This window comes from Trichechus manatus, unplaced genomic scaffold, assembly GCF_000243295.1.
Source record: "Trichechus manatus latirostris isolate Lorelei unplaced genomic scaffold, TriManLat1.0 scaffold00049, whole genome shotgun sequence".
Lineage (NCBI taxonomy): Eukaryota > Metazoa > Chordata > Mammalia > Sirenia > Trichechidae > Trichechus > Trichechus manatus.
The window spans coordinates 5968833-5991994 of record NW_004443985.1 but is presented as its reverse complement, the minus strand read 5'-3'; the positions used below and the strand labels follow the sequence as shown (position 1 = coordinate 5991994).

General features: G+C 37.0%; 1 protein-coding gene across 6 annotated transcripts in view; it reads right to left on the bottom strand.

The window, feature by feature from the left end:
• CLASP2 (cytoplasmic linker associated protein 2) overlaps positions 1-23162 on the bottom strand; it is a 182173-nt gene that overhangs the window by 96340 nt on the left and 62671 nt on the right. For 4 of the 6 annotated variants that reach the window (XM_023732233.1, XM_023732235.1, XM_023732234.1 and 1 more), the window contains exons 9-11: positions 9392-9474; positions 7113-7205; positions 3469-3614 (exon numbers count right to left, since the gene is read on the bottom strand). In XM_023732233.1, coding sequence (XP_023588001.1) covers positions 3469-3614; positions 7113-7205; positions 9392-9474 — 322 coding nt within the window. The remainder of the gene's footprint in view (positions 1-3468; positions 3615-7112; positions 7206-9391; positions 9475-23162) is intronic. The other 2 variants (XM_023732237.1, XM_023732238.1) reach the window with 1 other exon arrangement.

Sequence of the window (23162 nt, the reverse complement as noted above, 5' to 3'; positions counted from 1 at the left end):
TTTAGAATCAATCTGTAGTTTAAGCATGAAAGAATTTTTTTTTTTTTTTTGATGTTAGTGCTTTCTGGGGCCTATCTAAAAAAAATCTGCACCCTCACTAAAATTGTGAAGATTTTCTCTTGTTTTCGTCTAGAAGTTTTACAGTTTTTTAGCTTTTATGTTGAGGCCTGTGATCCACTTCAAGTTAGTTTTTGTATATGATATAAAGTAAGGTTGGGGTTGATTTTTTCCCCTATAGATACTCAGTTGTTCCAAGAAAATTGTTACTGGACATTATCTTGAAAAGAATTCCTTAAACAAACAAACAAAAAAACCTCAAACCCACTGCCATTGAGTCTATTCTGACTCATAGTGATCCTGCAGGACAGAACAGAACTGCCCCACAGGGTTTCCAAGGCTGTTGATTTAGGAAATAATATTGGAGCTATTATTCCCTGTCCTTGAGCATAGAAAATGTGACCCAGCTGGAGCTGGGCCCACAAGGACTCACAAGAACACATCAACTGGGCCCTGAGGTATAAAGACAATAGCTAAGATAATCTTGGAAAATATCTTTTAGGGAAACTTTCATATAAAGCCAGTCAAACAGAACACAAAAGACTTTCTACTCTTTTTCTATTAGCATTTAGTGAATAGAAATTTGCTGGACCAATGAAGACCCTCCTGACTGTTGTTACTGAAACCTGTACCAGTGATTGTTAAGAAAGACAATTCAAAATGTACGATCACAGTTTCTAGCCAATCTGAAAAGGCTAATCTTTCAATGGTTTTGCCCATTTGTAATGTTAATATATACTGATGGCTCTGTAAAGGTTCCTTGGACTCGGGCCGACATGGCTGTGGCGGCACGCTTGTCCGTTTTCCCACTCTCACCTATTCTGTAATATTCTTTGGACTCGGGCAGACATGGCTGTGGCGGCATGCTTGTCCGTTTTCCCACTCTCGCCTATTCTGTAATATTCTTTGGACTTGGGCCGACATGGCTGTGGCGGCATGCTTGTCCCTTTTCCCATTCTTGCCTATTCTGTAATATTCTTTGGACTTGGGCCGACATGGCTGTGGCGGCATGCTTGTCCCCTTCTCACTTCTGTCCTTTTGAATATATGCCGAATAAAACTTTCTTTTTGCTTTATTAAACTTTGTGATGTTCTTCCCCTACAACACTGTAATCTTTACAGAAGCAGATTGCCACATATTTTGCCCTTTGTCAAAACTTAATTAATCAAATATGTACAGTTATGTTTCTAGACTATTTCATCCAACTAATCTATATGTCTATCCTCACCAACAGCATATTAAATTTTATAATACCATATTTTTATGCAAATAAAGCACAACTTCTACATTTGTTTGCCAACCGTGCCCTCCCCCTTCAAGGTATTTTAGCAAGTGCACTATGCTAATTTTTTTTTTTTACAGCAACATGTATAAAAAAGCTGGCATAATGGTGCATATGAAAATACGGGGGGGGGGCATGTTGGCAAACAAACACAGAAGGTGTGTGTTATTTGCATAAAAATACTTTAAGTCTTGAAAGCAGGTTGCATAAGTCCTCTGACCTTGTTCTCCTTTTTTCAAAAGGTTTGACTCTTCTAGGTCCTCTGCATGTCCATGTAAATCGTTCAATCTGTTTATTAATTTCTAAAAAACCTGCTGGAACTTTGGTGGGGACAGCAACGAATCAACACACTAAGAGTGTTTTAAAGTCTCTGTCTACTGAGTACATAATCTCTGTCATGTTTCTATTTATTAATTTTTCTCCTGGTTATGGGTCACACTTTCCAGTTTGTTGGTATGTCTAGTAATTTTTCATTAGATGCTGGCTGTTGTGGAGTTAGGTTGCTGAGTATCTGTATGTTGCTATCCTCCTTTAGAGAGCGTGAGCTTTGTCTGGCAGGCAGGTAATTTACTTCGGGTTCAGCTTGATCTTTTTAAGCTGGTTGGGAGTGGGAGGGTCTATAGTAGCCTTTACTCTAGAGTTGGTTTAGTACTATTTCTAAACTGTGCCCATTCTGGGGTCCCTACTGAACGCCCTGGTGTTCAACAAGGTTTCTCAATTCTGGCTGGTCAAAATTTGAACCTCTCCCAGCCGTCTAGAAGCACTGGGAATTGTTGTTCATCTTATAAGCTTGCAGGCAGCATTCCTTTCCGAACTTAGGGAGTTGCACCTTTCACATGGACAGGTTAGTATTCAGCTAAATTCATGGATCTCCTATGCAGATTTCTATGGCTCATTCTCTGTCTATCTCTCTTCCCTACAGCACTGCGCCCAGCAAATTCCAGCTACTTCAGCATTCCAAAATTCCACTCTGTTTCCTCAATTCAGTGAGACTGCAGTGCTCTGCTTAGGACCCTCTTCTCTTCCCTTCACCAAGGTCCAGAAACCGTGCTATCATACTGCACAACTAATCCGTGTCTGTCTCTCTAGAGTCACAGTCTTGCACTGTCTGTTGTCCAGTACCTGTAAAGAGCTGTTTTACATATTTTTTCCAGGTTTCTGGTTGTTTTTAGTGAGAGGGCTAGTCCCGTACCAGCAACTACACTATGGCAGAAGTAAAGGCTCATCATGGTATATTTTTTAAAGTTACATTTTATGGATTTGTTTTGTTTTGTTTTTGCTAGCTGGAGATAATGAGTTATTCTGGTATATTATCTTGCATCTAGCAACCTTGCTAAAGTCCCTTAATTATAATAAATTATCTTTAGATTCTCTTGTCGTTTTCCACATAGATAATTATATCAACTGTTAATAACAGCAGTTTTGCTCTTTCTCTTGCAATCCTCATATTTTTGTTTTTGTTGTTGTTGGTTGGTTTGTTGTTTTGTTTGCTGTTCTGGCCGGGACATCTAATACAATGCTGATAAAAATATTGATAGTGAGTACTTGTGTCTGTTTGCTATATTAAAAGGTATGCTTATACAACAACAGTATTTAGTTTGAGTGTGGGAATTTAAGTGTTCTATTATCCTCATATTGTGGAAGAGTATAAAGCTATAGAATAAGTTCAGACTTTGACAAGTTAAACATGCATGGTATGATTCCAAGGTAAATGATAAAATATCAGAAATAAAGTGTTTCCTATCCAAATCAGTAAAGAGAAGACAATATACATAGAGTTTTCAGGGCCATTCATTTTCTTCTTATACTTGGAGTTAATGATCAGAAACTCACCAGTAGGTATTAGAAAAATAAACACATTTTAATGTTGGCATTAAGAACTATTAAGAAAGATGACTAACACCTTTGCTGAAAATATTTTGGCAGCATCTACTAAAATAAAATTACACCTACTCTTTATCCAACAAGCTTCACATTTTAAATAAATTTTTGTATAATAAAAATGATTTTTGGATCCTGTGTATGCTTTTTTGGGTTATCCTACTACTGCTTTACTTAATGACCACTGAATCAATGAGTACTAAATCCATTCAAAAAATATATATGTATCACAAAAAGACTATACTTACGCTACAGTAATGCAAGCTTCTCTAACCACCTGGGATCTCAGATCCTTAGCCGAAAGCTTAAGTGCACCGTCCAACAAGCGCAAATGCTGGAAAAAGCAATCATATTGTGCAGCTCCAGCAACAAGCAATGACCGAATTTTCTTAAGCTGAAACAAAGAGAATTTTCATTATTGACATAAAAGGTGGCAACACCAAAAAGAAAGGGGGGGTGGAAGTAACCTAGACAAAATTTTAAAAAATTAAATGTAACACATACAATGCTTTTGTATATTTATATTCGGACACCCTGGTAGCAGTAAATCTTACAAATAAATGATACAAACCAAAAAGAAAAGCTTTCTGGAAAAGAATATTCTAGATTTAGTTATATGCACAACAGACACGTGTACTGTATTAGTTGATAAGTAAGTTCAAGTTTTAAGGGAGTCATCTTTTATTGTTGTAAAGTACACACAGCATAACTTTACCATTTTCACCATTTTAAAACATACAATTCAGTGGCATTAAGTATATTCACAGTGTCACGTAACCATCACCACTATCCAGAAAGGGAAACTATTTTTGAAAGGGCCAAATCTGGAAACTATATTCATCCATAAGCAAAAGTACAAAATCAAAGACCAACCACGAAGCCATCATCATGTCTATATTTAAGCATGATCACACTTAATCTGTGAAGCAAACTGCTCTTTCTCGCTCTTATATACCATTAACATTAGTTTTTAATATAGGATTGCCAAATATTTTCTACATAAACACCAGACATGCATAATAAAATTACATTAATCAAAAGAGATACACATCTGTGCTCACACATACTCAAAAGCTGAAAGTTTGCTTACAAAAACCGTTATGTATAATTTCACATGAAATTCTGAGATTTTCTAAATTTTTAATTTTAGATGGATTAAAGATGTAAATATAAAAATAATATGCTGTGAATATTATGGAAAAAATATATTACTTTGAGGTATATGATATTACCATCAAAAAGAGAGAAATTCCAGAAGGCATGTAAACAAGGTTAACTAACAACAAAATAAAAAACACAATACGGTAGGAAAAAATTAACCTGTGACACATGAGACATTAAACAAAGAATGACAATAAAATAAGAAGAAAAAAAAAATAAACAGTATTAAATTGGGCAAAAAAAAAATGACAATGTGATCTACCTTACTAGGAGATATGCAAATACAAATTACAACAAAGATAAATAATTTTCCCCTTTCAGATGGGCAAAAATTAAAGACTTAATAGTATCCTGTACCAGAAAAAAATAAATGCTCTTAAACAACATAAGCAAAACTATGAATGACTAATACCTTTGTTCAAAATATTTTGGCAGCATCTACTAAAATAAAATTGCATCTACTCTTTACCCAATAACCACACATTTTAAAATCTAACCTATAAAAATAAACACCACGGTTACAAATGTGTACAAGGGCATATATCGCAGCATTGTTAAAATAGGAAAAAATAAAAATAAAATCACTAAAGGTCAATTAAAAATCTATCAAATGGGAAATGGCTTAATAAGCTACACAGTTACTTTGAACTAACGAATATAGGTACATGCTCATATGCATACAATAATATCTGAGCACCTCTTATATGCCTGACACACATACAGCTGTGCAGAATAGGCAGGATTTGTTAAGTTAAAGAAAGCAAGTTACTAAGTAATATATGCAGTATGATCCTATTTGTTTTTATAAAAAGGGTTGAAAAAAAAACTGCATTTATCTGATTATTCATGTTTGAATACATATACCTAGAAAAGGTTAGACTTCAAAATGAAAACACTTATTTCATTAATAGGAATGAAATATTAACTTTTGCTTTATAACCCTCTGCGTTGTTTCAGTTATTACAATGAGGCTGTGTCACTTTTCTAATTAAAAATAAATAAATAAATAAAAGACCATCTGCTGTTTCCAAATGGGTACTTTCACAGTAAAACGGAACACCCCAAGTACAAAGTTCACGTTTTATACTGACACCCTCTAATCTGTCACGTTTCTCCACAGATCACCTGTAACAAAGGCCTTCCTGCATCAGACTAGTCTCAGAACTGAAGTGAGAATAACAAACTATATTTAACAACTGTGGAGCAACAAATCCACTGGGAAAAACAGTATTTTGACATTTTAAGATACGTAGACTTCCAAACAAAGGGAAGCTGAAAAATTATCTTTTGTTCATAGCATCAAAGACTATTTTAATTTTATTCATCAAAATGGAGATGTTCACGTTCAGCTCATTTGGGAACTCTCAGGGAAGAACGGAGTCTTCACATGAAACCCATTCTCCGGCTTCTTGAGGACGCTTAGGTACTCAGTTGGTAGTACGTTAGATGTCAAATTCATGAACTTAAAAATAGCGGGTCCTTTGTCAATGCGAGTATTATTGTAAAATTCATCAAATGTTTTCCTCAAGGAATTCAGGCTAAATAAAAATGTTCTTAATTCAAGGATATGAGACTTTTTCCTTTTTTCTTTGATAAGTGAGAAATATGCATCATGTTCTATGAGAGATATGTGAGAAAAGAAAGAGAAAAGCTAGACAAAGGGACACCCTGTTGTGAATGGATGTCAACACTATGAAAATATTCAGCTCCCAGAGGCAGTGTGAACCGCTTCGCTGGTAAACCTTATTACGTGAATAGGGGACAGTACTGAAGAGCAACCCTGTCACCCCACAGAGAGGCCTCACACTTCCCTGGTCAGTCGCACATGTAAGAGCTGGGTCCCTGGGTGGCGCAAACAGTTTATAACCAAAAACCCATTGCCACTGAGTCAATTCTGACTCACAGCGACCCTACAGGACAGAGTAGAACTGCACCATACGGTTTCCAAGGAGCAGCTGGTGGATTCAAACTGCCGACCTTTTGGTTAGCAGCCATAGCACTTAACCACTATGCAACCAGGGTTTCCAAACGGTTTATGCTTTAAGACTAACTGAAAGGTTTGCAATTTGAGCCCATCCAGCGGCACCGTGGAAGAAAGGCCTGGCGATCTGCTTCCATAAAGATTATAGCCAAGAAAACCCTATGGAGCAGTTCTACACTGTAACACATGGAGTTGCCATGAGTCAGAATCGACTCAGTGGCAATGGATTTGGATTTTTGGTTTCGGTGGAGAGGCTGACAAATGGATGGGATGGGTTCTATCTGATAAGCAAAAGCAAAATAAAAACTGACCCTAAGATCAAACAGACAATAGATAGCAACTTGAAAGTTAGGAAATTTAGGGGGCAGTGAGTTTATGTTAATGGTGGAGGAACAGCTCCAAAAAGGAGGGTGAGAATGGTTGCACAACTCAAAGAATGTAATCGATGTCACTGCTTTGTACATGCAGAAATTGTTGGATTAGTGTATGTTCTGCTGTGTATATTCTCAACAACAAAAATAAGATAAATTAAAAAAAAAAAAACAAAAAAAGCCTGACCCTAAATCAGAAAACGCCAGGCCACTTCATATCCAGTATTATTTAAATATGATTTCCAGAAAGAAATCTTACCTATTAGACTTTCTCTTTCATAACCAGACATCAGATAGTACTACTAATCAATTTCCGTATTTTTAAAAATGAACACTGAAAAAATAAGGAAAGGAATAAGACATTTTAAAAAAAACTTACTGCATTGGCACGCTGATCCCAATCATGTTTGTCATCTGACAAAATTTCCCTGATTTTATTTAATGTTTCTTCAAGTTCTCGACTAGAATAGATCTTAAAGAAAAGATTCAGAATTATAACAACATTTCTTGACATAAACAATATTAAAATTATGCCCTGATTAAAAAAAGTTCAAGTAATAAGGTTATTTCCCACTCTAGCACTATTATTATTTTGTAGACAGAAAATACAGTATAGACAATATTAAAAACTATTCTGTCTTTCTACCTTACCTGTTGCCCCTTTTGCTATTTTTCTCCTCAGAAGTAACTTCAAATATGCTCTTAAAATGCTTTGAAATTCAAAAACAAGATGCAAACCCCCAAGTAATTAATAAAGACGGGCCTAATTTCTCAAGACGACTTCAGGTACATAACACAGCTTATCGTACTCATACCCTTATTACAAAATACTGCCAAAAGGATGTTATTTTTAGCACAGATTTTTTTCCCTCCAATGTTCTGACAGGCTGTAGCCAGGACAGCCCCATGCTTTGTCTCCTCTGGAGCCATTTGCCAAGCAGCTAGATGCCATTATTCTCTCATTCATTCAACAAATATTCACCTAACAGAAGTGCACCAGGCTAGACAACAGGGAGACAAACCTGAGCAAGAACCCCCTGAGTGAGCACTAATATTACTAGTCTAAGATGAGCAAACCGGGTAACCTGCCCAAGGCTGCACACTAGTGTGGGAGAGCTGGGATTCCAACCCAGGCCAACAGTGAAAGCTGTCCAGGTCAGTACACAGCAGCAGCAGGAGGCCGTCCACAGAGCATGAATCTCTCCCATGAGTGGGCACTGGAATAATGATCACCAAGTGGCAGTGAGGACAGCAAGAACAACAGACCCCCTATCAAATCCCGAGGACATGTGGGTCAGGGTAATAAACAGCCTCCCCTTTAAAGAGCTTCAAGAAACAACCAAGTTTTAACTAAAGCAAGGATGTTGAAGGGACCCTCAAAACATGAGGTTAAGGATTTAGAGGACTTGCTGCTATGAAATAGGTGTCCAGAAGGCATAATGGAAGGTGTGGAACGTTTGGAAGGGGAAGGCCTGGGAGGGCGGTGCGAGGTTAGTTGTAAAGAAGCACTGGATGGATAACTGTGAAACAGCTTTTTTCCCTCCACAGAGTTGAGCAGCCCTTGGCTTCACGGATGCCATGATGGTATCAGTCTGGCAACTCATTCAACAAAAAAAAAGTTCAAGTTCAGTAAGTTTTACCACTTGTTCCTCCAACACTAATCTGGCCCTTATAAGAAAGGCCTGTAAAATACAAAAGGAAAGGGTGTGTTTCGGGGGTTATGTTTTTCCTTTTATTTAAAAAAGTAAATACGTTAAAATAAGAAAGATAGACCCAATCAAGGGATAACAAAATACACTCAAATCAGAGAAGTTTCTAAAGCTTTCCAACAACTTTTAAGATCTAAGTAAATCAGACAGCTTACTGGACAATTTTTCCTTTCACAGAGCTAAACAGGTAATACAGACAGCTGAAAAGAGTCTGCAAAGACAGTCTGTAGGAGTCTCAACTGGTACACCCATCCTACAGAGTAACATCTAATAAGGCTGTAGATTACAGGCATGCAACTGCACTCCTATGTTTACACCCTAAAAAGACTCCAACAAATAATCAAGGATGTACGTACGAGAATCTTCACTGCAGCACGGTGTGGAAGAGCAAAAAGCTAGAAACAACCTAAATGTCCTTCAGAATTGTGGTCTGTTCATACAACAGAATACTATCTATCAATCAAAGTGAATGAACAAGAGTCACACATTTTATAGTGTGAAAAACAATAATGAGTGAAAAGTCAAGCTGCAGAATGCTATTTGCAATACACCATTTATATCAATTTTTAAAACAGACAAATAATACTTATCTTATTTACGCATACATTCACTTTGACTACATCAATTCCTTCTATGCAAATGACTTCCAAATTTCTATTGTCACCCAATCTCCAACATCTTTCTGGACTCAGAACCAGAATCTGAACTAAGTAGAACATTACAATGTAATGTGATTCAACAATATGGATTCAATTTTATTTCACCCTCATTGAAAATATCACTTGAAAAACTAAAAATAACAACAAATGACAGCTTCGTAATAAGAAGTGAAGTATTTTATTCATGTAGTTATTTAAGAAAAAAAAGAATAAGAAAAGCAACAAAACTAATTCTATAGACAGGTACACAAGCCACATTCATGGGAAAGCCACTCCGCTGGGCGCCTTACCTGAATAGAAGGAACGTCTGTGAAAGCTTTTATAAAATCATCTTCATCAACTGCTCCAGCACCTCCTTCCTTAGAAGCACCTGCTAATTAAAAGGAAATTTATTTTTTGACATCGATTTTAAATATTTTAACACCAAGGACAAAATAAAAATATAACCTTTTCAACATTAACAAAGGCATAATTTTGAGGGACATTCTATTTTATAAAAAAGCATTACTTCTTCAATACTCATCTAACAATCCTTTACAGTAAATTCTCTCTGTAAACAGAGCTGATGTTGTTTCTGCCCCTTGACTGACTCCTAGCTGATACAGGTGGTACTTAACTTTCTAACTCTACGTAGATATATTACTTCATGTTAAGAATTTAATACTCAAAATGGACTTCAGCTACACAAGGCATACATTCCAAGGGTCAATGAACTTAAAAACCTCTCAAACATACTCCCAATCAAGCTTTAACATCTGCCAAAGGACATATTCATACTTGAAAATTGGATTTAAAAAATTAACATCATCATAATAAAAAGTACATAGCATTTCCAAAGGTAGGTAAAAAGCTCCTCATCTTAAAAAACAAAAACCCTTGAAGACTTATATGTGAGATTTAACACCAGTAAGAGATGGACTGCAGAACAGCATAACAAAGTTGTAGGGCAATATAAAAGGACAAATTAAAAGTAAGAACAATAAATTTAATGATCTGAAAAGGGAATGAAGGCACTTGCTATAGAAAAAATTCAACAATTATAAGGGTAAATAAATTACAAAGCAATTACTTAGATGTTTAAAAAAAATCAATATAATTTTTTAAAATATTAAAAATAAGCAAGCGTGCACATGCACACACACACAAATATTCCAAATCACTTGGAGGTATTTTCATAAGTGGACTAATTTTTTTTTACAGCGACATGTGGATGAGGATTGACACGGAGATGCTTGTGAGGGTGCCTGGGGCGGGGGGTGGGGGGGCATGGCCCGAAACAAATGCAGAAGGTGAGCATTATTTGCATAAAAACACCACATTACTGCAAGAAAAGAGTGTGCACACCAAGAGAAGTATTCAGCTAATGTAAGCTTGAAAGCAGAAGCACAAGTACAGGCTGGGCTGAAAGGAAGAGAAACGCTGGCTTCCAACCTGACTATGGCTCCCTCAAGTATGACCGGGTAAACAATCACATTAGAGGGTCACTGGGCTAGAACACAATACAAGAGCTTTGCGCAGTTGTCTAACCATTCTAGAACAGGGGTGTTATGGACTGAATTGTGTCCCCCACAACCCCCTGCCCCATATGTTGTAAATCCTAACTTCTATGCCTGTGTTTATAATCCCGCTTGGGAACGGGCTGTCTTTGTTATGTTAATGAGGCAGGATTAGTGTAGGGTGTTCTTGACTCAGTCTCTTTTGAAATATTAAGGAGATTAAACATAAGCTAACAAGTGGAAATGGGTGAAGAGAAATGACAACATGAAGATTCCCCAGTAGCAGAAGCTCAGAAGAGACAAGGACCTTCCTCGGGAGCCAACAGAGAGGGAAAATCTTCTCCTGAAGATGGCACCCTGAATTTGTTTGGACTTCTAGTCTCCTAAACTGTGAGAAAATAAACTTCTGTTTGTTACAGCCACACAGTTGTGGTACTTCTGTTACAGCAGCACTAGATGACTAGGAGAAGAGGTCAGAAATTTTTTCTGTAAAGGGTAAGACAGCAAATAGTTCAGACTTTGCAGGCCATTTGATCTCTGCTGCAACTGCTCAACTCTGCTACTGCAGCATGAAAGCAGCCAGACAGTGTGTAAATCAATGAGTGAGGCTGTGCTCCAATACCTCTTACTGACGGGACAGTGAAATTCTAATTTCACATAGTTTTCACATGGCACAATATGTTACTCATCTTTTCAATATTTTTAACCATTTAGAAAGATTAAAAAAAAAAAATCTTAGCTCACAGCCAAAGCAAGAATAGACAGTTGGCTGGATTTGGCCCTTGGACAATAGTTTGCTGAATCTTGTGCTACAACTTCCCGCGGGGCGGTACATGTGTGTATGTGAGTGGGTGAGGTGGGGGAAGTAGAGAGGGTATTGCCACTCAGGAGACGTCATGGTTTCCAGTGTGCTAGAATGACTAGAGTGGGCACATTGCAAAAATTCCAAATATTACTTTAAGAGGTTCTGCCGTTCCTTAAGAAAAGCATCTTAAGTATCCAGAGAAAATTCCATTCTACTTAGCCGTTAACTACTTATAAGGTGAAGTGCTGGATACAAAGGTAATAGGTTTCAGATACAGAAGCAAGGAGAACCAAGTTCCAGACCGGAAAGGGATGAGTTCTCCTCAGGTTACAGTGAGGACATTGGCACTTGAGAGAAGGATAAATGATAAAGTAATAAATGGCAGTAAATAGGGAATGAACCGTAAGCAAACTCACACAAAATTCACAATTTTTAAAGAGAGTTATACTAATGAAGTAGCCCTGGTAGTGCAGGTTAAGAGCTCGGCTACTAACCAAAAGGTCGGCAGTTCGAATCCACCAGCTGCTCCTCGAAAATCCTATGGGGCAGTTGTACTCTGTCTCATAGGGTCGCTTTGAGTCAGAATCGACTTGACGGCAATGGGTTAGGTTTTGGTACTAATAAAACCATCTTGAACTAAAAGAGACAGAGGCAGTTTAAAATGATAAGAGCCTTCTGAATTCCCAACCTTCTAAGAGAAACAGGCTGAGAAAGATAACTCAGCTGCAAGCACAGGACATTTCTTATACAAAAGCAGGAAAGGTCTTAGAGGGAGAAAAGAATACATTTTAATGAGAGATATTACAGAATACCAAAATAAATGGAGCAATATTCCACATTCATGGACAGGAAGACCCAGCATCATAAAGATGTCTGGTTTCCCCAAAGTAATGCAGTAACAATCAAACCCCCAACAGAGTTTCATTAGAAATTTGCCAAGATGATTCTAAAGTTCATGTGAAAGACACTGGACCAAGACCTGTTAAGACACGGCTGCAGAAGAAGAGGGTGGGGGCAAAGGCTGGCTTACCTTACTAGATATCAAGGCTTAAAAAGCTATAATAAAATAATTATGACAGGAGGCGGGGCCGCGATGGCAGAATAGTCAGATGCTTCCGATGGTCCCTCTTACAACAAAGACCCGAAAAAACAAACAAATCAATTATATATGACAATCTAGGAGTCCTGAACATCAAAGGCAAAGTTGAGGAATTGGACTGAGTGGCAGGAGGAGGGACAGATGGTTCAGAAGCAGCGAGGAGCTGCCAGACCTGACATGGCGGAAACCGCTCCTTGCAGGCTGGATGGGCTCACATGAGCAATGAGGCAAGCAGTGGCGACTGGGACGCATTTTCCACATCGAGACAGACTGAGTGGCGTAGAGTATACTCGAGCCTACAGAACCAGTGGACAGCGGTGCTCAATCAACAAAAAGTAAGTACATGCATCTAACCTACCTCACAGATCAAAAAACACCCCATATGGGAAGAACCTCTCTTCCATTTACATGCTCCCTTACTGCTCTGCACCAAGTCCCTGGCCAACTTCAGCAACCGCCACATCCCCTGGGCCAGAAGTAGGACCTGTCACGCACCCTGAGCCATTTTCTCGACCTTGGAGAGGTAACAAACTAAAAATAGGAATAAATAATCTGCCAGCTCCCCTAAGCTGGGAACTCAGGGCAGGCACAGCTCCCTGGGCACAGGGATGAGGGGTCCACAGACTTTGAATGCCTTTCACCCCTGCATAGACTCATGTGGGCCCATTTCAACAGCGTAGGCCCTCATTAGCACAGTACAACAGGGTATATACCTGAAGCCTAATTTCACTGTATCAGGTATATGCTAGAGTGGCAGGTTCATGACATTTGATACTGCTCTGCCCATTAAGCAGGGTCTTCACCTACCCATATCAGGGGCCTGAAGACTGGTGGCTCCACCCACACCACCTAACCACCCTCAAGAAGGGTCCAAGAATAAGTGGTGCCTGCCAGTCCTTACAGCCAACAGCACTGGGTGCCCACAGTCCAGCTGTAGAACCCACCCACCTACGCGCTATAGGGAACAGGGAGACGCTTTCTTCCCAGACACTCAGGGGCAGCCGTCACTTCCCTGCCTTACTCAGTGCATGAACCCCTACTGCAGCCGGATACCCGTGCCTTTACACCAATCACCCCTGTCCATACAGGACTGCAGGTGAGAGCCTGCACCACACACTTGGTGACCGACTACCTGGACACCTGAGCTGAATCCATACAAGAAAAGTAAACAGACTCCTGGGCTAACATACCTAGTGACAGATCTAACCACCCGGTGACAGGACGTTAGAGCTTCAAAGGTGCCAATAATCAAACTAGCTCACACGAGCAGCTTATTTGGGCATATCAAAACAAAACAAAACAAAACAAAACAAGAAGCTAGGACACAATAAGCAAACATAGAATAAATAAATATAATAACATACTGATGGCTTAGAGACGACAGTCAATATCAAATCACGTTAAGAGGCAGACCATGACGGCTTCAGCAAGCCCCCAAACCAAAGAATCAAGAAATCTTCCGGAGGAAGGAACTTCTTGGAATTCTGTAGAACACAGCAGAACTCTTCAAGATACCAGGAAGGAGACCAGGCAAAACACAGAACAAGCCAAGGAACACACAGACAAAGCAAGAGAGGAACTTAAGAAGATTACTGAAGAGCACAATGAGAAATTTTAACAGGCTGCAAGAATCCATAGAGAGACAGCAAACAAATCCAGAAGATTAACAATAAAATTTCAGAATTAGACAACTCAGTAGAAAGTCACAGCAGCAGAACTGAGGCAATGGAAGTCAGAATTAGTGAGATTGAAGATAAAGCACATGATACTGACTTATTTGAGAAAAATCACATAAAAGGATTTTAAAAAATGAAGAAATCCTAAGAATTATGTGGGACTCTATCAAGAGGAATAACCTACGAGTGACTGGAGTACCAGAACAGGGGGGAATAACAGAAAATACAGAGAGAATTGTTGAAGATTTGTTGGCAGACAACTTCCCTGATCTCGTGAAAGATAAGAAGATATCTATCCAAGAAGCTCATCGAACCTCACACAAGGTAGATCCCAAAAGGAAGTCATCAAGACATAATCAAACTTGCCAAAACCAAAGATAAATAGAGAATTTTAAGAGCAGCTAGGGATAAATGAAAAGTCATCTACAAAGGATAGTCAATAAGAATAACCTCGGATGACTCAGTAGAAACCATGCAGGCAAGAAGGCAAAGGACGACATATATAAAGCCTTGAAGGAAAAGAATTGCCAGCCAAGAATTACATATCCAGCAAAACTGTCTCTCAAAAAGGATGGTGAAATTAGGGCATTTCCAGATAAACAGAAGTTTCAGGAATCTGCAAAAACCAAACCAAAATTACAAGAAATACTAAAGGGAGTACTCTGGTTAGAAAATCAATAACACCAGATAACAACCCAAGACTAGAACACAGGACACAGCAACCAGGTATAAACCCAGATAGGGAAGTCATAAAAATAAATTAAAGCTAAAACAATGAAAATAGGGAAATACAGACGTCACTATGTAAAAGATGACAACAGTAAAACAAAAACAAAGGACTGAAAAATGTAGTTATAGATCTTTCATATGGAAAGGAAGTCAAGGCAATATAAAGAAATAACAATTGATTTAAACTCAGAAAAATGGGGTAAATATTAACGTAACCACAAAGGAAATTAACAATCCTGCACATCAAAATAAAAATCAAGAAAAACATAAAGAATCAGCAAATACAAAATCAACAACAATGAAAAAGACGAAAAGAAAATACATAAAGAAAAATGACTCAGCACAGAAAATTAAGTGGAACAAAGAAACTGTCAACAACACACAAAAAAAGACATCAAAGTGACAGCACTAAACTCATACCTATCAATAATTATGCTGAATGTAAATGGACTAAATGCACCAATAAAGAGACAGAGAGTGGCAGAATAGATAAAAACACATGATCCGTCTATATGCTGCCTACAAGAGACATACCTTAGACTTAAAGACATAAACAAACTAAAACTCAAATGGATGGAAAAAAATATATCAAGCAAATCACAATCAAAAAAGAGCAGGATTGGCAATACTAATCTCTGACAAAATAGACTTTAAAGTAAAAGCCACAGCAAAGGATAAGGAAGGACACTACATAATGATTAAAGGGTCAACACACCAGGAGGACATAACCATAATAAATATTTACGCACCCAATGACAAGGATCCAAAATACATAAAACAAACTCTAACAGCATTAAAAAGAGCAACAGCTCCACAATAATAGTAGGAGATTTCAACACACCACTTTTGGTGAAGGACAGAACATCCAGAAACAAGCTCAATAAAGGCATGGAAGAGCTAAATGCCATAATCAACCAACTTTATCTCACAAACATACACAGAACACTCCACCCAACAGCAGCCAAGTATACTTCTTTTCCAACACACATGGATCATTCTCCAAAACAGACCACATATTAGGCCATAAAGCAAGCCACAAAAGCATCGAAATGTTACAAAGCATCTTTTCTGACCATAAAGCCATAAAAGTAGAAATCAATAACAGAAAAAGCAAGGAAAAGAAAATCAAACACATAGAAACTGAACAAAACCTTGCTCAGAAACTACTGGGTTATAGAAGAAATTAAGGATGGAATAAAGAAATACACAGAATCAAGTGAGAATGAAAACATATCCTACCAGAACCTTAGGGACACAGCAAAAGCAGTGCTCGGAGGTCAATTTATAGCAATAAATGCACACATCCAAAAAGAAGAAACAGCCAGAATCAAAACATTAACCCTACAACTCCAACAAATAGAAAGACAGCAGCAAAAGAAGCCTTCGGGCACCAGAAGACATAAAATGATACTGTTGAAGAGTGTGCTTCTTAGTTCAAGTAGATACATGAGATTAAATGGCAGCTCCTGTCCAGAGGCAAGATGAGAAGGCAGAAAGGGACAGGAGCTGGTTGAACAGACACAGGAAATTCGAGGTGGAAAAGAGGAGTGTGCTGTCACATTACAGGGAGAGTAACTAGGGTCACACAGCAATGTGTGTATAAATTTTTGTATGAGAAACTAACTTGAACTGTAAACTTTCACTTAAAGAACAATTAAAAAGAAAAAAACGAAAGGTTGGAGGAAAAAATAATAATTATGACAACCAGGTTTTGTCACAGGGATAGACCAACTAACCAAATGAACAAAACAGAAAGCTCAAAAATAGAACCACAAATAGATGAAACTGGGATACTTGAGAAAGAAATGATTCAAATCAATGGGGAAAGTAGGGACTATTCAATAATAATGTCCCAGAATTTAATAAAATGCTGAGACAATGAATTATCTATTTAAAATATTAATGTAAAAGTATTTCCTTACTAGGTATTAAACCTTACAGCAGACATTTTCATATCCGTGAAAAATGGGAGTCATCCAAATTCAGATCTTTCATTAAATACTACAAAAACCAGAGAGATCAAAAAGAGAGCAAATAAGATCACCCACAGCCTATGCTTATAACTAAGAGACAACACTTCAGACTTCAACTTACACGTAAGTTAACCAAACTCATTGCCTTTGAGCTGATTTTGACTCATAGCAACTCTACAGGACAGAGTAGAGCTGCCCACAGGGTTTCCAAGGCTGTAATTTTTACAGAAGCAGATTGCCACATCTTTCTCCAGTGGAGCGGCTAGTGGGTTCGAATCACTGACCTTTCGGTTAGCAGCCATGTGCTTTAATCATTGTGCCACCAGGGCTACCTTTACAAGTTGTTGTTGCTGTTAGGTGCCGTCAAGTCGGTTCCGACTCATAGCAACCCTATAGGACAGAGCAGAACTGCCCCATAGCACTTCCAAGGAGTGGATGGTGGATTTGAACTGCTGACCTTTTGGTTAGCAGCTGCTCTTGACCACTATGCCACCAGGGCTCCTGACTTTTACAAGTAAGTAGGGAAATATAAATACCCAAGACCAGCAATGTCAACTGCAGAGCCCTCACTGGAGAGAAAAATCAGAGGAAATTGTATAAAAGAGAAGGATCCTGGTGATGATGGAATATAGACTTCAACTAAGGTTTACTCTCTCCCCAGAAGGAAGGGTTCATTCTGAATGAAAATAAACTGAGCAAAGCGTCTGAGACCTAAGGGCCAAGTGACTGGCTTTGGGACACGGAAACTGGCAGGACCAGAGGTGGTGGTTGTTGTTAGGTGCCGTTGAGTCAGTTCCAACTGATAGCGATCTCGTGTACAACAGAAAGAAACACATCCTCACAATCATTGTTATGCTTGAGCCCATCGTTGCAGCCACTGTGTCAATTCATCTTGTCAATGGTCTTTCTCTTTTTTGCTGACCCTCTACGTTACCAAGAATAATGTCCTTCTCCAGGAACTGATCCCTCCTGATAACATGTTCAAAGTATGTGAGACGTAGTTTATCCTTGCTTTTAAGTGGCATTCTGGTTGTACGTCTTCCAAGACAGATTCGTTCGCTCTTTTGGCAGTCCATGGTATATTCAATGTTCTTCGTCAACACCATAATTCAAAGGCGTCAATTCTTCTTTGGTCTTCCTTATTCGTTGTACGGCTTTCACAAGCATATGAGGTGAGTGAAAACATCATGGCTTTTGAACACTTTAAAGAGGTCTTTTATAGCCGATTTGCCCAACGCCACACCATCATTTGATTTCCTGACTGCTACTTCCATGGGCATTGATTGTGGATCCAAGTAAAATGAAATCCTTGACTTCAATACACAACTATATAATGAAATATTATTCTGCCATAAGAATGAATGAAGCACGTATACGGATGCACCTTGACAACATGATATGTGAAAGAAGCCAGACACAAAAGGCCACATATTGTATTATTCCATTTATACGAGATGTCTAGAGTAGGCAAATCCATATAGACAGAAAATCAATTAGTGGTTGACAGGAGCTAGGGAGAGGGGATAATAGGGAATGACTGCTAATGGGTACAGGGTTTCTTTTTGGGTGCTGAAATGCTCTAAAATTATATAGTAGTAATAGTTGCATACCTCTGTGAATATACTGAAAGAACACTGAATTGTACAATTTAATAGGGTAAATTTTGTGGTATGTGAATTATATCTCAATAAAGGTGTTTAAAAAAGGATCAAAGAGAAATAGTAACCAAATAAATCAGAGAACCTTGATTGGATCCTGGTTTGAATAAGAAAAGGTATAAAAAATATTCTTAGGACACTTAAGGAAATGTGAGTATACAATAAAGGTGCTTAAAAAAGAGCCAGTTAAAGGAGGTGAGTAGTTTAAATTTACAGGAAACAAGAGAGCTAGAGAAATAAGTTAAATAACAAAGAAATCAAATTCAGAACGTAGGGTTTTCTAAAACATAACTGGCCTACACTCTTCAAAAACTCAATGTCGTGGTGGTAAAAACTGGTGAGGGGACTGTTTGAGACAGTATGATGGAATGTTCTGCATATGATAATGATACTACGGTTATAATAGACCATGCCTGGAGGTTTTAGAAGATGCACGTAAATATTTAGGTGTAAAATGGCATGATGTCTACAATTTATTTTCCAATGGTTGAGATTAAAAAAAGACTATGTGTGGAAATATATCTATATAGTGAGAGTTAAAGCAAATATGACAAAATGCTAATTACTAAATCTAAGTGATGAGTTTCACTGTACCTCAACTTGGCTGTAAGCGTAAAACTCTTCATAACAAAAAGTTTGGGAAACTACTTACTCAATATAAAGCTAGAGTAGGTACAGACAGATAGATCAGGAAAAAGGGAGAGAAACTCCAGAAACTGATCAAAATATGTACGGTGGTTATTTCAATTCAATGAGGGAAAGAATGTTCTATTTAATTGCACACACCATTAGCCATGCATAAGGAAGAAAATAGATTAAAATGGATATACCGCCACTTTGTTGCAAAATTTCGGACGTACTGAACAAAGTAGATGTAAAAAAATTAATGTTTTAGAATAAATTAAACTATTTTTATACCTTGGGACTAGATAGTACTCCTTCTTATTCAAGTCAGGAAACGCAGAAGTCAAAAAGAAAAGTGTAAGTATTCTACCTACCACAACAAAAATTTTTAAATTTTGATGTTAAAATGCCATAATCAGTCAAAACACAAGAGACTGAGGAAATATTTTAACTGAAGAATTAAAAAAACTCCAACAAATTGCTGACAAAACAGTCAAAAAATGAACAAATAATAGGAACATGTAATTCACAGAAGATATTTTGTTATGAATGGATTTAAATATTCTGAACCTCGCTACAATATATGCTCCATGAGGACAGGGTCTTTGTTTTTTCACTAATATTTCACCAGAGATTAAAAAACAGCAACATACTAAAGTCTTTAAAAAATACTTGCTAGCTGACTGGCTGGGTGAATGGAAAAATGCAAGTTAAAAGAAAGAAGCAACATTTTTTACCCATCAAAAGGCAATAATTAAGGAAGCCATTATATCCAGTGCTGCAAAAGGTAAAATAATGTCTTTAACTATTAAAATTTAAAAAAAAAAAAAAAAACCAACCCCCTACACACACACACAACCTCTGACTGAATAATCTCATTTAGAGAAACCTAGTCTACAGAACAGAAGACAAATATCTAAGTATATGGGGATTTGCATTCTTTGTAATAACAAAGTTGTAAACCATGAAAATGACAGAGAAAGAGCTTATTAAATCATGGTATATCAATAATGTGGAATTACTGTATAGCTATTAAAAGAAAGAGATCGCTCTCATTCTTGATATTCAAGGATGTTCTATAAAAAAAAATCAAGTTGCAAAGTAATGTGTTCATTAGCATGTTTAATATATGAACTCATCTTTAAAAAATGTGGGCAAAAAGAAAATCTAATGGGAGTATCTACACATATGAATGTGGAGTGAGATGTGGAAGGATATACATGGAACTTCACACTGGCACCTCTGGACAGTGGATTAGAGGTAAGATATTAAAGTTTGTTTCTGAAACACCTCTGTATTATTTGACTTGTTAACAATGGCCACGTAGAAATAATGCTTCTTACCAACTCAACTATGCTAAGAAGTACGTGATAAAAGCCTGGAACTATAGTTATTATTACAAAAATTTATATGGATCAAATATAAGGAATCTAACTAATGAAACAGTCCTCATATGTGAGATCTAAATTACTATTTCTTTTCTAAGGCAAACCTTTAGTCAGTTTCCCTATGTATATGAGGCTTTATGATTTTTTAACATATACATTTCAATCAAGACATAGAGCAAATAAAGTACTGAAGGACCAAAATGGCAATAATTAATACTGACTGGTAGAATAACAAACATGGGAAGAGACTGTAATTGTCTTTGTAAACAATTTAAAGCCTTAAACTGAACACTCCACACAGTCTTCTCAGTGCCCAACACAGAGCCTTGTACACAGCAGGCTCTGTATATAGCTGTAGATAATGACAAGAACTTACCCGTGGAGAGATTATCTTTGGTTTGTTCAACATCAATTGAATAATATGTTTAATATCAATCAAAATAATTTGGTCTTCTATACTATTTTCTCCCGTTTCTTAAGAATTCTGGATATCTCAAAAAATAAATCCTGCACGGTGAAATTTATTTATCACTTAAGTTTGTACAGGAGGTAACACAAAACTGAGGTCAAAGAAAATAACTACAGTAAAAATATACTCTTACACATACTAAACAATCAGGTAGCTTATTGATTCATATTCATAATAATTTATTATTACTCAAACTATATTTACCCTCCAATCTAAATTAAGATCAACAGTATAAGGGCATCTTATGATGGATAGTCAATGATCTGGGATTCATAGTAATTTAAGGCAGAATAGTGACTGGCCAATCTCTGGCTAATCTCTAAATTCCAAATGTCAATAATAGTGTTTTACTACATGGGATAAAAATAGGAAATATGGACAACAAGCACTGTTACTTAGGAAATGACCCAGAGATGATCCAAGAGGATCATCAGTGGGTTCTCATCTCATGCTTGCTGGTAACCAAATGTCTGACCTAGGGCACATCATCCAACTCTCTGAGGTTCAGTCTCCTCATCTGAATCTGGGTCAGATCATCTTTAAGACCCTTCAGGGCTAACATTCCCTGTGTTTAGTATGTTTCCCCGTCAGTAACGGAAGAGGAAGGAAACAAAACACACAAATGGAAAAGTTAATTGGCTTTATATAAAGTTCAAAAACAAGAAACTGAGGTCTAGCAGGTAAAATACAGGTAATTTGGATTCCAGGATTAAACAACAAATTCTGTGAGGTTTGTTTTATTAAATATATCCAGATTCTCGTGACCTTTATTTCTTTTATTTTTTTTTTAAAAAAAAGAACTTTGTTTTCATGATGGGAAAAAAATGAAACTGATTAACATCATTTTTAGAAAAGAGATAATTTAGACATTCTTAATAAAGTCTAAAGTCAGATATAAAGAAAGGAACAAATATAAAATATTCTAAAGTTGAGTAAGTACTACTAATTTGAAAAGGTAGTAATTATATAATTATGAGAACTGAAAGACAAAGCCATTACAAAGTCATCTTTGGATATTAGATGGGAACTATAGTGAGAAAAGACCCTGTCCACTTGAGTGAATGAATGAGTGAGTACAAAAGAACTTTAAGAACTGATGACTGGCCAATGATGTGTCTCAATGATTACATACAAACCTCAGTGACAAATCACTGACCTCAAAATCTGATACTAATTATATGAAATGTTGATTATATGATCATCCAATTCAATCCTTATTAAAAAAAAAGAGAGAGAGAGAGAAGAATAACAGTCAAAATAATTGGTACAGAAACAGGGATATTACAACTTAGAAAAGAAACTTTAAGAAGGCAATTTCAACAAGAAAATATTTTAAAGCATTTCTATTTATAATGTAAAAATTATAGGTTTTCTTATTTCTAAATATTCTATTTTGCTGGGGCTCATATTAGTTGAGCTTTAAAATGACTGATTCATGGATGCAGAAATGTAGTGATCATTACTATTACAGGATATAAAATCTAAAAGCTATAAAATCTAGAAGAATCTTTATTTACCCAGCAAGATTAGTGTAAGTGGAAGCAGCAAAGTGGTTTTTGTGTTTTTCTCACTTATTTGGTGTGTGAACCTGGGCAAGTTACTTAACTTTTCCAAATTTAAGTTTGCTCATCAGTAAAATTAGACAAATAAAGTGCCTAACTCAGGGGTTTTGAGGTTTAAATGAGAGAATACATGTAAGAACACACAATCACTTTTTTTTAAATTGTTACTTAAAATACTACAGAGGTAGAAGTATTTTTTTTAAAAATAAAGCACCAAATCATTAAGCCAACAGAACAGGAAATGTGCTTCCCTAACTTTCTATTATGAATTTTCACATTATTCAGAAAACAGACTAAGGGAATTCACTTTATCCCTATTCTAAATTCACTTTATCCCTATTCTAACTAGTAAAGCGTAAACCTGACACTTCTGAACCCACGTAACAGGGGTTTCAGAGCCATGAGACAGTTTTCAATCCTCTTTGGCTTAAACGCCAAACAATTACGATAGGAGTATTACCGGTTGGCACACTGAGGCCAAAGAACAAAACCAAACACACTAAAGATTAAATACGTGTCTTATTAGCCTTAATTAACTGGATGGAACATTTACCTAAAAATAGCACTCATCTCTTTAATCCT